General features: G+C 31.6%; 1 protein-coding gene across 1 annotated transcript; it reads left to right on the top strand.

Annotated features, from left to right (window-relative positions):
- The first annotated feature begins 9,955 nt into the window (after positions 1 to 9,955).
- On the top strand, positions 9,956 to 17,146 carry LOC102591176 (acyl-CoA-binding domain-containing protein 4). Its single transcript, XM_015314858.1, is given in 15 exon segments — positions 9,956 to 10,105; positions 12,724 to 12,851; positions 13,056 to 13,133; positions 13,272 to 13,352; positions 13,459 to 13,525; positions 13,611 to 13,672; positions 13,873 to 14,012; positions 14,080 to 14,206; positions 14,430 to 14,544; positions 14,667 to 14,755; positions 15,435 to 15,518; positions 15,912 to 16,031; positions 16,033 to 16,236; positions 16,319 to 16,378; positions 16,713 to 17,146. Coding segments are annotated over 14 exon segments (1,488 nt in total). The 5' UTR covers positions 9,956 to 10,105; positions 12,724 to 12,755; the 3' UTR covers positions 16,878 to 17,146.
- Positions 17,147 to 17,934: the final 788 nt, after the last annotated feature.

Raw genomic sequence — 17,934 nt, forward strand, 5'->3', positions numbered from 1 at the left:
AACTGGTGCATAAATCCTAGACCACTTATCATATCCAACTAACTCCAAGTATTCCTTTACTCGTATATCTACCTTCTCTACTATCTTCATTAGCCTATTAAAATCTGATTGATTGGACGTCTTAGCCATTGTATAGAATACTGGACTTAATTTTTCATGGGATTTTCTGTACTTTGTCTGAACATTCTTCCAAAGGTGCCACATACAAGCATATTGTTGCACATCATTATACACTTGCGTAACAGCCTTTATGATGCTATCATTTCTATCAGACACAATACACATATTGTTCCTTTCCCCATACGATTCTCTTAGTTGTTCAAAGAACCATGTCTAAGAGGCATCATTCTCTGAATCTAAGACACCGTATGCTAGTGGAAATATATGACCTACACATACATATTTATACAGTTACAGAATTGCAGATTATAAATATATATACAAAGAGTTATGTATAACAGTCATTCAGAATTCATATATGTATATATAATATAAAGTACATATTTATATACCTGCAACGTTAGTCGTGCTTGCTGCTACAAAAGTTCCATTATAAGGTCCTCGTAGGTGACTCCCATCAACTACGACTACAGGTCGGCAATGGTCAAATCCTTTGATGAAAGGATCCAATGTAACAAATAGGTACAAAAACCTATCTTCATCTGTTTTCTGCAAGCGTATATGGGATCCTGGATATGTAATACCCAATTTATACAAATACTCAGGTAGTTTGTTGTAGGATCCTCCTGGCGTGCCCCTCAAAGAAATCAAAGCCCTTTCTTTAGCTCTCCAAGCCAACATGTAAGTTATATCAACACCAATATCCAGCTTTCATATCTTTTTTTTATGTCAGCAGTTGTGTATTTCCTTTTATGATCTACCAATTTAGGCTTAACAATTCCTCCAACTAAATTGCTTGTTACTTGTCGTTGTGAATACACCCTATCTTTTAGTAAAATTTATATTCAGCGTTGAACGCTCTTATTCTAAACATTCCTGATTTGTTAATATCTGATGCCTTCATTAACCAATCGCATTTATCGGAGAAACACACAAGTGTATAACTACACGTAAAATAACCAATATATACAGATAAGTCAAAATTATACACCTAATGACAATTGAACAGATTTATACAAATGATGTTACCTGATTGAATTTGACCTCTTTGTTTTAAACTGAAATCGTTCCGCAATTGCATATTGCTCCATCACACACTTTAATGTAGCTTTATTATTGTATACTTGATCTACCTTTACATACTTATGTGATGGATCAGTAATCACCACACTGCAATTCTCCATTTGAAAGGTATCAAGGGGATTTACTATCTCTGCAACTGTCAGTTTCTGTTTTTCAAATTCCTCAAAACCAGTTATACAAAGTGATCCAAAAATACCAGATGCTACCGTAGTTGAACTTTCACAATGTTCACTGTTCTGATAACACCTATCAGAAATATTTATACAAAGGGGGTATTTGTTAAATTCATTTGTAGATTTTTTTAGCATTACATATACTCGCACCCCCATCTCATTGTGTATCACCGTCCTAGTACTGCTCTGATCAACCTTATATTCAATTTTTAGTACCTTCACAGTCACATCCACAGCTAGTTGAGTTGCAATTATATTATACAACTCTGTAAATGAGGCATTTTCTCTAAAAACAACTCCCTGAATAACATAGTCAACATAACAGTTTGCTTCATCCCATTTTCCAGAATGCATTACCAAAATAGCTATGGAAAACATTCATGTATACAATTAAATGTAAGTATAAATCAGTTGTTATTAATCCATTTATACATACACTAATTTATACAATTTTACAAATCAAAATCACTTTATAACAACTAATTTATACAATAATTAACACGGTTCTATTCTTCCAACTATTTTATACAATTAATCACTGAAATAGTTCAATTATACAAATACAGATATAAAAGTTTATATATATACAAACAATAACTTATACATACACTAACTCCACATAAACTACAACTATCAATGAAATATACATATTCAAATCGAAATTCAACTAAAACTAATTTATATAATTTTACCAATCAAAATAATTTTATACAAACTAATTTATGCAATAATTAACTTTATACAATTAAAATTGAAATAACTCAATTATACATATACAGATATAAAAGTCTACATTTATACAAACAATAACTTATACAGAAACTAACTCCGCATAAACTACAAGTATCAATGAATTATACATACTCAAATCGCAATTCAACTAAAATTAATTTATACAATTTTACAAATCAAAATAACTTTATACAAACTAACTGCACAAGAAACAATTGAAACATACATTCAATCAAAGCTCCGATTATTCATTCTGATTTGAATGTTGATTAAATAGTTTATAAAATACTGTTGATACCCAATTTTGTACCTCCACAATATAAATTAATCATTTCGAGCTTCTTCAATTTCAAACGATTTAAAATAATTAGTTTTATAAAATTTCAAAAAAAAAATAATTATTATTATAGTCTGCAAGTTATTTTGAATAGTTTTGTCACATTTTTGTAATTTTAAATTGACATATATGTTTATATAATTTTGTATATAATTAGTATATTTTATAAACATTTCGAAAACCATCTCAAAAAGATTTTAATTGTAGTAAGTATTTTATTAAATTAATTTTGTCTAAATTAGTAGTTTATATTTTTGAGTCATTAGTATATTGAGTTAATTATTTTATTTCGTTAAAATTAAGAAGCTCGTTAGTTATATTTATTCATTTCATTTAAGCTCTAGCCGAATTAATTGATTACCTCAATTTGGTAAAGTTGTATAACTTAATGGGTTAGATTCCAATGGCCATTTTTGCAAGACCCATTTTTTGGGCCTTTTCTTTATTTTCAGCCCACCTCTTTTCTTTTTTCTCAAATAAAATCCCAACAGCCCACCAACCAAAACCCAGATCCATTTCTAAATTCCTAAAATTACATCAGCAGCCCACTTTCATTCTAATACAATACCCATTCCCAGCAACATACGTACAACGTACAAACGACCCCCACATTCTTCTTCTTCTTCTTCACGCGTGACCAGATGAAATCGAACCCAAAAGCAGACCAGCGAACTCAGCCCAGAAATCAGCAGCCCACCAAAATCAATCCAGCAGCAGCGGGCGTCTCTCTCCTCTCGACGTGTTTCGATCTCCGCGATTCACTTGTCCTTGCCAAGATCGAACGACCCTCCTTCTCAATTCGTTGGAATTAGTACTAGTTGGAGCTGGCAGCCTTACTTTCTGAAGAAGATTTGAATTTCAAATCTCAAATTCTTATCTTTTTCTGCCCGATTCCCAGCCCTAATTTTCCCCTATAAAAAGCTCTCTTCTCCTCATCTTTTAGGGGGACCGCAACTCACATATAGAAAAAAATAGCTTATAAAGGATCCAACATGAAATAGATATAAAGAATACATACAAAATGCATTGAGAGAATAGAGAAAGAGATTCATCCTCTGAAACAGAGGATATTTTTTTGGAGATTCTTTTGCTTTCCTAAACTCAACTTAATCGTCTCAGAGTGGTGGAAGCGCTTCAAAGTTTCGAGTTCCAGTCTCGCTGCCTTGGAAAAGGTATGCAACCTCGTTCTTCTTACAGTTCCTCTTAAATTTGAGTTTTTGTTTGTTTGTTTAGTTGACTATATTGTTTTGATAGTTCTCTAGGAATAGGGATTTCCTCGTGTGATTGAAACCTTGGTCGGTGGTTTGTAGAATATGATCCAAGTACGTGTGTGTGGATAGTGAATGTGGTTCGAACCGTTTTCTAGCTCAAAGTTGTTGCTTGTTGGTTTGATTCCTTCACTATCCATTCTCGTTTCTATCAAAGTGGTGTAAATGTGATAAAAGCTAGACTATTTCCCTTTTTTGTTTTGAGTTACTACTTCAATATAATAGATGTGGCTAGTCTTTATTCTCAAGCGGCTGGATCGTTGTTCAGGTTTATTCGAAGTTCCGAGCTCACATTTTAAGATCACTTTTCTTCATAGTTCTGCTCTTAATTCAATTCTTAGCTTTGCATTTCGAATGTTTCAGCTTTTCTTGTTCATTATTTGCTTCTGAGTTGATTGGTTTGTACTAATTCAAAGTCATTAGTTCATTTCTATCATGCCTTAGCTTTTTTTTTGTGCTTCGTATTGATTCGGTTTGAATAGTATTTCGCTATTTGTTCACCCCCGGAACATGGAAGATGTTTGGATTAATTTGGTTTATAGTGTTAATCACTTGTAATACTTATCATGCAGTGCATCGAGTGAATAGCCATTTTGTTTATATCATTTAGGATTTAGTTTTATGTCGAATTTGTTGGAAAACAGTAACTTAAAGTAGCCATCTTTTATCATTAGCATGACTTGGGTTATTAGTATTTTTTTAGGATTTGTACTCACTTTATAGGTTTTCACTGTTTAGTCCAATCGAGTTTTTTGCCATATATTAATTTAGGTGTTGTTATGATTTACTTTTGATATATTATTGCTCTATTATTTTTCGTACACTAATCCTTACTATCATTTTTGTTACATGTGACGCCAACTCGAGTTCATCTTGGACTCCATACTTCTTTCCCTTGCATTTTCCGAGTCGAGCCGTAAAGGCTCCATGTTCGTCGTTTGAATCAGCAGTCCATCGGAATCAATAATGAACAGGTTGAAGGCAGTACAAAGCTGGAAATTGAATTTTCAAGTCTTAAAAGCCCAAGAAAGGAGCACAAAAGCCTCAGAAATTTCTAGCAGATTTTTGGGCGAAAATGGGCCAAACCCATTATTTTGGACCTAATATTTAGACTTAGGCCAGGAAAATAACTTGGGGCCCATCAAATTTGAGAATTTGGGCAAGATTGGCCCAAGTCCAATATTCTTTCCTTCACTCTTTATTTATTTGTTATTATGTTGACTAACATTATATTCGACTTTGGTTTTGACTTAATTAATTCCTCAAGGATAGCCATCTCTTTTTCATATTCAAATATATATATATATATATATTCTAACTAAAATATTTATGTTCTAATACTTAGCTTTAATTTTATTATTAGCCTTGTCAACACTTAAGTTATTTCCCTTTAGAATAACCCCCATTTAATCCTATCTCCCTTAAGATAATAATAATAATAATAATAATAATAATAATAATAATAATAATAATAATAATAATAATAATAATAATAATAATAATAATAATAATAATAATAATAATAATAATAATAATAATAATAATAATAATAATAATAATAATAATAATAATAATAATAATAATAATAATAATAATAATAATAATAATAATAATAATAATAATAATAATAATAATAATAATAATAATAATAATAATAATAATAATAATAATAATAATAATAATAATAATAATAATAATAATAATAATAATAATAATAATAATAATAATAATAATAATAATAATAATAATAATAATAATAATAATAATAATAATAATAATAATAATAATAATAATAATAATAATAATAATAATAATAATAATAATAATAATAATAATAATAATAATAATAATAATAATAATAATAATAATAATAATAATAATAATAATAATAATAATAATAATAATAATAATAATAATAATAATAATAATAATAATAATAATAATAATAATAATAATAATAATAATAATAATAATAATAATAATAATAATAATAATAATAATAATAATAATAATAATAATAATAATAATAATAATAATAATAATAATAATAATAATAATAATAATAATAATAATAATAATAATAATAATAATAATAATAATAATAATAATAATAATAATAATAATAATAATAATAATAATAATAATAATAATAATAATAATAATAATAATAATAATAATAATAATAATAATAATAATAATAATAATAATAATAATAATAATAATAATAATAATAATAATAATAATAATAATAATAATAATAATAATAATAATAATAATAATAATAATAATAATAATAATAATAATAATAATAATAATAATAATAATAATAATAATAATAATAATAAAAAATAAAAAATAAATTATAAGTTTGCTTACTTAGCTAATGTCTTTCTCCAAATTAGTCAAGTCATTTTAGTCAAATCGCCGGTCAACCGCGAGTTAGCGGGCATTCCGAGGGCCTAACACCTTCTCGGAATGTACATTGAACTTCGAACCCTTTTATTTTCAATTGATTTTATCTGTTTAAATCTTTTTGAAAACTTTAAGTTTTTTCTTGATTTTTTACTAAAAAATTAAGTGGCGACTCTGTTCTTTGGGAATTTCGATTTCTCTTAAACTATAAGTTTAATCGATTTCTCGAAAACTCAGTCATTTTCCTTGTATATATCTTTTTAAATAAAACAAATACAATTGAATCAGTTTCTTCAATTAGAAGACCTAAATATCAATAGATTCAACCAAAACTCCAGAGCACCAAGCAGAAAACAGATGAAATTCATTGTATTATGTACCTGCTGTATAATCAACAATGAAATCGATTGATTTGTTTTTGAATTGTAGTCGCCAATACGACGATCTCAGAAGAAAATTGATTGTAGTCGTTGATCTGACGATCTCAGAAGAAGACGATCTCAGAAGAGAAGTGATTTGCTGGCTAGATTGGTGCGTGAATTAAGGAATTTTATACCTCTTCAAGCCGATATTACTGCCATTAAGTTTCAAAATAATTGAATTCTATTTATACAAATTACAGTTGTAGAAAAAAAAGTACCTTTTATAAGAAGCGATTACAGTTGTAGCTATAGCTATTGTTGGTAATTATTCAAACTTTAGCTAATTTGATTAATTACTGTAGCTAAACGCGAAAATTTTCCATTAATTTATCAATATGGTTGAAGTGTAATATAAATATATCGTGCATTAAGTATATATTATATATAAATATGCGCATATATCTGATCAAATCTAGATATAAACAAGGAGCTTTGTCAATTACTACTTTGCATATATAATGTGTGTTTCAAATTATTGAACTATCTATACAATTTTTACATATTTTCTATAAATTAAATGATCGAATGGTTCAAATCGTAATTATCCCTTTTCTATTGCCATTAACACTTGATAACTTTAATCTCTTTCACCCCCCCCTAAAAGTACACTTGATCTTCCCCAATTTTGAAAAAAAAAATGATAACGTGTGGTGAATTATTGGTTAATGCCCATTAATTTATCAATATGGTTGAAGTATAGTATAAATATATCGTGCATTAAGTATATATTATATATAAATATGCATATATCTCTGATCAAATCTAGTTATAAACAAAGAGCTTTGTCAATTACTACTCTGCATATATAATGTGTGTTTCAAATTATTGAACTATCTATACAATTTTTACATATTTTCTATAAATTAAATGATCGAATGGTTCAAATCGTAATTATCCCTTTTCTATTGCCATTAACACTTGATAACTTTAATCTCTTTCACCCCCCCCTAAAAGTACACTTGATCTTCCCCAATTTTGAAAAAAAAAATGATAACGTGTGGTGAATTATTGGTTAATGTTAGTAGTTGATGAAGGAAACTGTAGATGTGTAATGGTTAACAATGACATTGGTGACAATGCTAATTGTGATGATAGAGTCAGTTGGTAATAAGGATTGACTACAATGGTGAGTGAGCCTTGTGGTTATTAGTGATAATATATGTGGCGATGGTGGTGACGACAATGGTGGTAACTACTATTCCCTCCGTTTCATTTTATATATCATTCCTTTCTATAAATAGTTGGTCCATAATATTTGTCATTTCATAAAATCAATACATAAATTACCATATTGTTCCTTTTTTACCCTTGTGAGTTATTAGCCTTGAAAATATACATTTGACCAACTTAGAAAAACTAAGTAAATGATTCATGTTCATTGGTTAAATTAATTAATCAAAATAAATTAATTCATATTCATTGATTGAAAACTTGAATTCCAAAAAAAAAGAGTAAAAGTTACATCATTTCTTAATGCAAGTGCAAAGTAAAAATGTGACATATAAAATGAGACTGAGGGAGTAACACATAAAAAATGAATATAATTCTAATGACAGAGATGATAGGTTTAGTAGCGACTCACAAAAGTGATTGGTAACAATGATGATTGTTAGTTGAGCTTGTGATGAGTGGCTAATGATTAACGACAATCATAGTGATTGACAATGATAGTAGTGATTATAACAATTGAGATGATTAGTGGTAATGACAAATGATTGTGGATTGATTTATGGTGAAAATTATTGATATTAAAATTTATTCAAAATATTACTAATTAATTAAGATCTATTCATACGTGCAAACAAATTAATTCTTACATCTATATGCCACATCTCATTATGTATTACAATTACCTACCTATTATGATACTAGAAAATACTAGATATTCATTTAAGGGAGATTATGCGGATAAACAAACGTATACTAGCTAATTAGCTAATGTAGCTATGGTTTGGATTAATTACGACTCATGGTTTAATTTTAGCTGTAATTACGTTGCCTTTCTCCTCTCTTTCTCTCTCCTCTTTTATTCATATATAGATACAAATTATACATATACATATATAATTACATGATAGATATACAAATGCAATTAGCCTCTCTCCACTCTTTGCCCTCTCTCGCTTGCCTCTCTCCTCCCACTCCCAATCTCGCTCGCCAAATATACAAATACATATGTATACCAGTTACATATATACAATTATTTGACAGATACACATATAGAATTCGACAAATATATATATATATATATATATACACAATTCATCTCTCTCCACTCCTGCTCTCTCACGCTCGCCTCTCTCCTCCCTCTAACATGTAGCGACGAATCATAATTAGTAAACTATAGCTATGAAACATAATTAAGTTATTTTTGAGTGGCTACAAGGGCGGCTGGTAAGGTATAAAAAAAGTTCCATGGCCTTAGGCCCCCAATAAATTGGCCCCCCCATTTTTTAGTTAATTAGCTAGGATTAAAAAAAAAGAAAAAAGAATTAGAACTAAGACAACAAATGCAAACGACATTAATGAAGTGATAGATATGACAATTACTTTTTTTCCTTTCCAATAAAAAAGTTGTGTACTTTTTTTTTAATGTACAAGTTATCTTTTTTACCTTATTCTTTTTCTAATTTTATTTTTATATATTTTATCCACTCTCTTCCTCTCTTCTATTTCTTCTTTCTTTCTCTTTTCTAATCTTATATCTCTTTCTTATTCAAAGTTTAAAAATTTACTTGTTCTATTGATAGTTTATATTTTAAATTTGGAGAAAACTATATTGCAACAACCCAATTCATTTTCGGAAATCAAGTCTTCATAATTCTTGAATCCGGTAATATCATTCTAATTTCTAATATTATTTTTATTTTGTGTCTTATGTTTATTATATTTTTTTATTTGATATTGTAAATAGTGTTTAAAATATTTGTTAGATTTTAATATGTCAACTAGAAAATATGAATCCGATCATTCAAAACTTAAAAGAAAAAGAAAAGTCGATAACTTGATAAAATCTAAAAAAAGTGCTCTTGATAAATTTTAGAAGTGGTTTGGCTATAGTATCGATTGAAAGAGAATTATTAAAAGAGATTGACTACACAAAAATTATTAACAACTTTGCATCTCAAAAAGCTAGAAAAATAGATTTAAAATAATAACATATTTAGTTTTTTAATTTTTTTTTAAGGCCTCTAGTTTGATTTTGGTCTTAGGCCACCAACGGGTTTGAGCTGCCCCTAAGTGGCTACATGTGAAAATTCCTCATTTATTTACCAAATATTGAAAAAATTACTTTAAAAATAAATTGATGATTTTTTTTTAAAAAATACTTCTGCAAATTAGATTTTTTTAATTAAAATTCTTTTATTAATTTTTTAATTTAATTAAAGACACCAAATAAAAAGGAAATCGAGACGTTCTCAAGATCTCATTAGGACGAGTACACCGACGAACCTTGTTAGCTATTTTCCGTTAAGTTGGTCACATTGTTCGCAGGAGATCGGACGAATTTCTGCCGTCCGATCTCAGTTCAGTTACAGATCCGAATCTCCATTTCCTGTAAGTTTCCGTTTCCTTGTTTAATTCAATCATTTCTTTGCAGATTTGTATCCAATTATGCTGAATTGTCACTGAAATCCATTTGATTTATACGTGAAATTTGCTGTATTCCTATAATTCTGACCAGTCTGATGATTTTTCTCAACTGTGTTGATGTGCAAATCAGCATTCTCGGTGTACTAGCATTTTTGGTAACTTTGTCTATTTATCGATGCAATTTTTTATGGGAAATGAGCGAAGTGAGAGATTACTCAATTGTAGAGTTTACAGGATAACTGAGAAGCTTTTGAAGTAGTGATCTGCTTGTATCTAATTGTTAGTTGAGATTCACACACACATGTATTTAGGTTTTAGAGTATAAATGCCTATGATGAGATTAATTCCACTGAAAAGCAGTGTGATTTATACGTGAAAATTTGCTGTATTCGTATAATTTGATTAGTCTGATGATTTTGTCAACTGGGTTGATATGCAAATCAGCATTTCTAGGTGTTAACCCCCTTTTTTTTTCTGAAAAAAGTAGCAACAATCACCATAAAATACCTAAGTGTAATCCCACAAAGAAGGGTATGGGGAGAGTAAAGTGTGCGTAGGCCTTACCACTATCTTAAAGCTAGAGAGATTGTTTTTGATATACGGCTCAAGAAAAAAATGCCCAAAGTAGTATAGAGAAAGAAATAGCAAAAATGAAACCATGGCAAAATACTACACACACTACTTGAAAAATCATCCTAAACAATAGTCATATGATGATATAATGATAATCAAAGTGTAAAAAGTTACAAATAGTAACCAAACTCAAAGGATAAAGAAACTACAAGAGCAATACGACTAATAGTAAAGAGGAATAAGTTAGACAATGCTCAAGTAACTAACTAACCTCCTAGCCTTATATGTGTCCTCCATAACCTCCTATCTAAAGTCATGTCCTTGCTAAGCTGAAGCTGCATCATGTCATGTCTAATCACCTCTCATCTATACTTCTTCGACCTACCTCTGCCTCTCTTGGAAACCATCTATAACCAACCTCTCACACCTCCACAATGGGGCATCCGTGCATCTTCTATACACATGCCTAAACCATCTCAGCCTTGATTCCTGCATTTTGTCCTCTATTGAGACCCCTCCCACCTTATTTCGGATATCTTAATTCCTAATCTTGTCTCTCCTAGTATGCCCACACATCCATTTCATCATCCTCATCTTCGCAACTTTCACCTTCTGAACGTGGGAGTTTCTGACTAGCCAATAATCCGTTCCATACAACATGGTCTAACCACCGCTCTGTAGAACTTGCCTTTAGGTTTTGGTGGCACCTTCTTATTAGTCGGACATCTTCTGAAAAAAGTAGCATTTGTGGTAATTATCTATTTACCAGTGCCATTTATAATATGAAATAAGCGAAGTGAGAGATTACTCAATTGTAGAGTTTACAGGATAATTGAGAAGCTTTTGATATAGTGATCTGCTTGTATGTAATTGTTAGTTTAGATTCACACATATGTATAAGGTTTATAGTATAAAGACCTATGATGGGATTAATTGCCACTGAAAGCAGTGCGATTTGTACATGAAATTTGTTGTATTCGTATAATTTGATCAGTCTGATCATTTTCTCAACTGGGTTGATATGGAAATCATCATTTTTTTAAATTTAAGCTATTGATGAATGTTCTCATTTCAAATAGAGAACCATGCAAATTATTTCAGTTCTTGTTTTTACATTGCATTGTCATGTATTTGGTGCCAGTCTTAATGTGAAAAGATTGTGTTTAATATTGAGTATTCAATGGAAGCTGTTGTACAGCAGATAGATTTTCTCAGTTTCCTACACTGATGTAAAGGAACTGATCTGTGTGTAAGTTGGCGCAATGTTTGTGCCTCTGTATATTAAATCTTACCATTCTAAACAACATTTTTTTTTTTGATGAAGTTAGTAGATTCATTTAAAGGCATCAAGATGCAAGCTTTACAAGGATAGATCAGTTAAGCTCACAAAAAAAAGATTTGTAGCCTCTTTCTAAACTATAGAGCTAACAAAATCTAAATAAAAAAAAATAATAATAAAAAAATAATTTCCCCCAACGCCTAGCTCGAGTGACAAAAGGTGGAGGATTTGTGGCTTAGGTCACAGATTCAAGCCCCACACCATACAAAGCGAAGCCTGGTATTTAAGTGGACAAGGGTAGAGGGGCGGACCCATTATCCACCGAGTTTATAAGGCTGTGATTGGTCCAAAGGGCGGGTCACATACAGATTTCTCGGTTATCAAAAAAAAAAATAATCTAAAAAATAATTTATCAAGTATTATTCATTAAAATAAAATCCAATTTTCAGTTCCATTATTGGTTATAAAGATGATGGGTAACTGGTTAGCGGGTTTCCTATAAGCTGCCCCCCTCAAGCAAAGGGTTGGCTCTGCTCCCGGTAAAAGCAGCTTGCTGGTGTGCTTCATACCTTAGATCATAACCGACCCTTTACCCCAAAATCTTTCTAACAGGAACTGGATGAATCAATCTATCATCAAATTCTGGCTATATTTCCATTTCATGATGCGTAATGTCTAATTTATGTGCTCTGTTATACCTGCAACTGATTTCTCTGGTGCTTTCCAACAGACAAGGCTGCTTGAGCTCAAAATTAAACTGCTATGGGATCTGATGGTCAAAATTGGTATTTGGGTTTAACCTATGACCAATGGGTTCCTCTGTCTGTCTCTGGTCCGACACCAGCTGCTCGCTACAAGGTTCCCCTACTTCTATATTTTATATTAACCTACATGATCACATTGTGCAAGATCTTTTGTTGGTTATGCCATTCTTGGCTTTTTGTTGCTTCCCATTGAAGCTTTAAAGCAGTGCATTCATGCCTATTCTGATTCTTTTTCTTTATCACATTCTGATTATATTTTGGATATTACTACTTATGCCACTTTTTTGTTGCACTGTAGCATGCAGCTGTCACAGTTGATGGGAAATTATATATCATCGGTGGAAGTCGTAATGGACGATACCTGTCTGACATTCAGGTAGTTGGTCATTCTTTCAATCACTTTTTCTTGTTAGACTGTTCCTAGTTTTGTGCTGGTATTAGAACAGTTTTTTTATTTCATGTACAATTATGTTCTTTTCTTTCTTTCCTTCTTCAACCAATTCCACTTCCACAGGTCTTTGATCTAAAATGTTTGACATGGTCAACCATAAAGTTGAACTCTGGAGTTCTTCCAGCTACCTCTGGCCACAATATGGTGAGAATTGAGTCAGCTCTTTTCATTTCACTTGTTCTAGCAAATAATCCACTGATGTGTTTTCTGTTTCACGTGTTCTGGCTCTGCTCTTTGACATTGTTGGCAGATCTTGTGGGAAAATAAACTTCTATTTCTTGCTGGTCACTCAAAGGATGTTTCTGACACAGTAACAGGTTTGTAATCCTTTAGAGCCCTTAAAAACTGGTGGCCGATGCTCATTTATATTAACTTTAAATCTTCTCAATGTATCTTGTGCAGTGCGGTTCATTGATCTTCAATCATATGAATGTGGTGTTATAGAGACCTTTGGAAAACTTCCGGTAATTAATCCTCCTCTTAGATTTCACTCTTTCCCATTCATAGCCTCTTTTGTTGGGCAATTCTTGAACTCAAATGCTCCTGTTAGTGTTTAGTTTGTTGGACTTCACGTGTCTCGCTCTCAACTACTACTGATGGCCATTATGTTGCTTCTTTCTATTTGAGAGCTATAATGTTGCTTCTTGTCTATTATGTCTTCCAGGTAGCTCGAGGTGGGCAATCTGTCACCTTTTTTGGATCTAAACTCATAATGTTCGGTGGAGAAGACCAGCATAGGCGTCTGCTAAATGATATTAGTGTTCTTGATCTAGAGACAATGACTTGGAGTACTGTTGAGACCACGTAAGTATCTGACCAAATTTATTTTTCACTAATTATGCATTTGCATTAATTCATTGTGCTTTGATAGGCAGACGTCCCCAGCTCCCAGGTTCGATCATACAGCTGCACTCCATGCCGATCGCTACCTTCTGATTCTGGGTGGATGTTCTCATTCAATTTTTTTCAACGATCTTCATGTCCTTGACTTGGAAACGGTATATTTTACCTGTTTGGGTTTTATTTTAAGGCATACTACTTATAAAAATCGTTTGATATCACATTTTAGATCAGATGGAGTTGTGATGGTAATAATGTCTAGTATCCGCAACAATACAACCATTTTCTCTGTGAATGATCTTCAAAGAAGTACAATTAAGTATTAACAATTATAGTCAGTTGGATTGTAAAATTTAGAAATTCTCTTTTCTTGGTTGGCAGATGGAATGGTCTCAACCACAACTTCAGGGGGATCTGGTTAGTCCAAGAGCTGGTCATGCTGGTGTCACTATAGGTGACAACTGGTATATTGTCGGTGGTGGAGATAACAAAAGCGGTAAGTGAAACGTTTCAGCAGCCTCTTCTATCACACCCTCTGGCATTCTTGTTCATGATGCACAATCCTTTTTATTTTATTTGTTTGTCTATTTCTATGTTTAATTGTTATTCTTTCTACAGGTGTGCCAGAAACTCTTATGTTAAATATGTCGAAGCTTGTAGTGTCAGTATTAGCAACTGTAAAGGGGAGAGATCCCCTCGCGAGTGAGGTTATATTCTGCTTACTATCTTTCTTCCAGGAAATTTGATATCCCATATTTTTAGGAAGTGCAGTGGTATCTTATGGACTGACATCCCGTTGGATTCTCTAAAACTTCTATTATTCTATCTTTGATCCAATTATTTAACATGCAAAACTTGCTGAGTTGTACAGAAGCTCATCAACTTTAGCTATTTTTCATTACTGAGAGACTTTGATTCTTGAATTCTTAGCATTTGTATGTTGGTATGCTTGTGTTTTGCTCTTCATTGTTCAGCTTCTTGATTTATAATGTTTTCAAGCATATGAAAATTAGGTTGGTGTGACTGGAAGTTTGTTAAATGATTAGCAAAACCCGCTGGCACCACAGTTTTAGTTTGCCAGATGGGATGACAAAATGATATAGTTAAAAGCATTTAAACGAATATGGTTGTAGTGCATTCATCTAGAATTGCTCGTATATTCTGAGGAAGCACCTGCTTAATTCTGGTAAAACTCATCAAATAGAATTTTTTTTTGTAAACTTCATTAGCTTAGGATAACCCTGTTAAATATGTTCATGTAGTAGCCATTGCCTATGTCAGTATGATTTCCCAGTATTCATAAACTTATTTGAGGTTGTGTATTTCATTTCCTTTATTTATCTTTAGGCTTGTTTACAATTCTATCTGATATGACATTTGAAACAGGGACTGAGTGTCTCTTCAGCATCACTTGATGGTGAGAATTTCTTGGTTGCTTTTGGTGGATACAACGGGAAGTACAATAATGAGGTATCTTCTAAAATCCTATATTCGCTTTTCCACGACTACCTTAGTTTCTTTTGGGGTGATAGATAAATGGATTGCTGAGGCATTGGATCATGTATTCTATCGAATTCTCAATATGTTGATAAGTTCCAAATCCAATTCATTTTCTCATATAAATTATTATTCGAGAGGGAAAGAAGGAAAGTAACCCTCCCATCATATTTTCATTACATATAGTCCTGCCATCATAGTTGCATTTTGGTCCACTAGCTAGTTTGTGTCTGGCGATTAGGTTGTCTGGGAATTTGCTTCCCTTGATACCTTTCTGTACAACCTCCTACTGCCTTTATGTTAAATTTTTTGTACGACGGCCTATGAGGCCTTCTTTCCTAAATTACTGCATTCCATTTCGTATAGGTATATGTTATGAGGCCTAAACCAAGAGATGTATTACATCCCAAGATACTTCAGTCACCAGCAGCCGAAGCAGCAGCAGCAGCTTCTGTTAGAGCTGCATATGCCTTAACTAAACCAGAAAAAGTTAGACTTATCCGAGAGAGAAGATACCAGTTTTAAGGAAGTTCACGTTGATAGCACCCAGCAAAATCTTTTGGCCGAAATTAGTGCTCTGGGAGAACAGAAAAAGGTGTTGGAGTCATCACTTGCAGATGTCAGAGCAGAAAATGTTGATCTCAGGAATAAAATTGAAGATGTCAATACTACTCACGCCGACTTGTCTAAGGTACTCTCAGAAGAGTAATATGGTCGATAGAAATTGATGATTACGTAATCGTCAATTATTAACGTTCATCACTTCATTACAGGAGCTTCAGTCGGTTCAAGGTCAACTTATATCTGAGAGATCAAGATGTGCTAAACTGGAGGTTATTACTTCTGACACTTTTTTTGAGCTTAAGTTCTAATTCCCCCATCCTATCCTATATTTATAGCAATCAGTAAATTATGTCGCGATTCAAAACCAGTTGGGCGTCAACTCACCTATGTAAGTTTCGTATAGCTGGTGTCAAGAATAAAGGATGAGGGTCGTGGTAGGTTGATAGCCAGCGAAACATAATCATAACGTTATAGTATCACCAAGCACATTCTATATAAGAGCAATATGATCAATTTATAGTTTAGTTGTTCCTCTCATTTCAATCCGACCAATATTAAAAGGCGTTCGTGGTTTTGTTTGTGACTTTTTCATGGTATCTTCAGGCACAAATAGCAGAGCTAAAAAAGATGCTGGAGTCTATGCAGTCCATAGAGGAGGAAGTTCAAGCTCTACGAAAGGAGAAGTCTGAATTGGAACGTGACATGGAGCGTGTTTCATCTGTCCAGAAACAGGGCTCGGGCGGGGCTTGGAAGTGGATTACTGGATAAGTATTTGAACCAAGTTACATATTTGGAACCTCAGTTCTTTCCCCCATTGCTGTAATACTTGCAAAAGAAGAAGTTTTCCAGTATTTTGGTGCACTTGTAATGCTATTTTGTAAGAGGATGTGCAACTTTTGATTTTTGGTTGAAAAAACCATATCATTCTTTTTTACTTGCTTTCTTTTATTAGATTATGTTTATGACACTTGCATTTTGTAATTGCAATATTTCATTGTAGCAAATTGATTGTTATTGAATGTCATAGTTACCTCATTCATTTGTGTTTTACCTTGTTCAGTATTTTAAAATTTAAAATATTGAATTAATCTAATTTTATTTAGTTATGAAGATTAGTCATATTGATTTGAATCAAAAATATAAAATGGACAGTGCAAAAAATATCTTTACACTCTTAAATTGGGAAAGAAATAAAAATTCAAATGGTTGGCTCCTTTTCATATTACTTGCCTCAACAACAACAACAATATCATATTCGTGTAGTCTAAGAAGGGTAGAGTGTATGCACATTTTGTCTTTGATTTCAAGATGAAGTAGAGAGACTGTTTTTGATAAATCCCTGATTCTAAGACAAAAACAGTTTAAAAAAAACATAATAAAGTTACAATAGATGATATATAGTAACAAAAACAACTAGTAACAAAAATAACAAATAGTGACTGAACAATACTATTTTTTTCTTCATATTTATATTTTTTAGGAGATAAATTGCACTACAGTTAAAATCAAGCTTCGGGTTTTTGCTCTAGTCAAAGTTCTATTTGGCTTGCCGCTGGGAAAGTAAGAGACGAGTATAGTTGCGAACCTGGAAGCCTGCTAAAAAGGACTTCTCTTTCTAGTTCGAGAAGTTTTAAATAAAGCAAAAAGCTTTTTTCAGATGAATGGCTTGATTCTACTTCTTTCACTTTCTTTAGCCCCGATGTTCTTGCTCTTCTTCAGTCTTCTTAGGATGAAGCTTCCACTGGAATTTCCTACTCTAAGTTCAGTGACCTGGCACAATCTAATTATTAATTAATAGAACCTAGAACAGGCTCAAGGCCATCTC

The sequence above is a fragment of the Solanum tuberosum genome, unplaced genomic scaffold (assembly GCF_000226075.1).
Source record: "Solanum tuberosum cultivar DM 1-3 516 R44 unplaced genomic scaffold, SolTub_3.0 scf00324, whole genome shotgun sequence".
In the NCBI taxonomy this organism is placed as follows: Eukaryota; Viridiplantae; Streptophyta; class Magnoliopsida; order Solanales; family Solanaceae; genus Solanum; species Solanum tuberosum.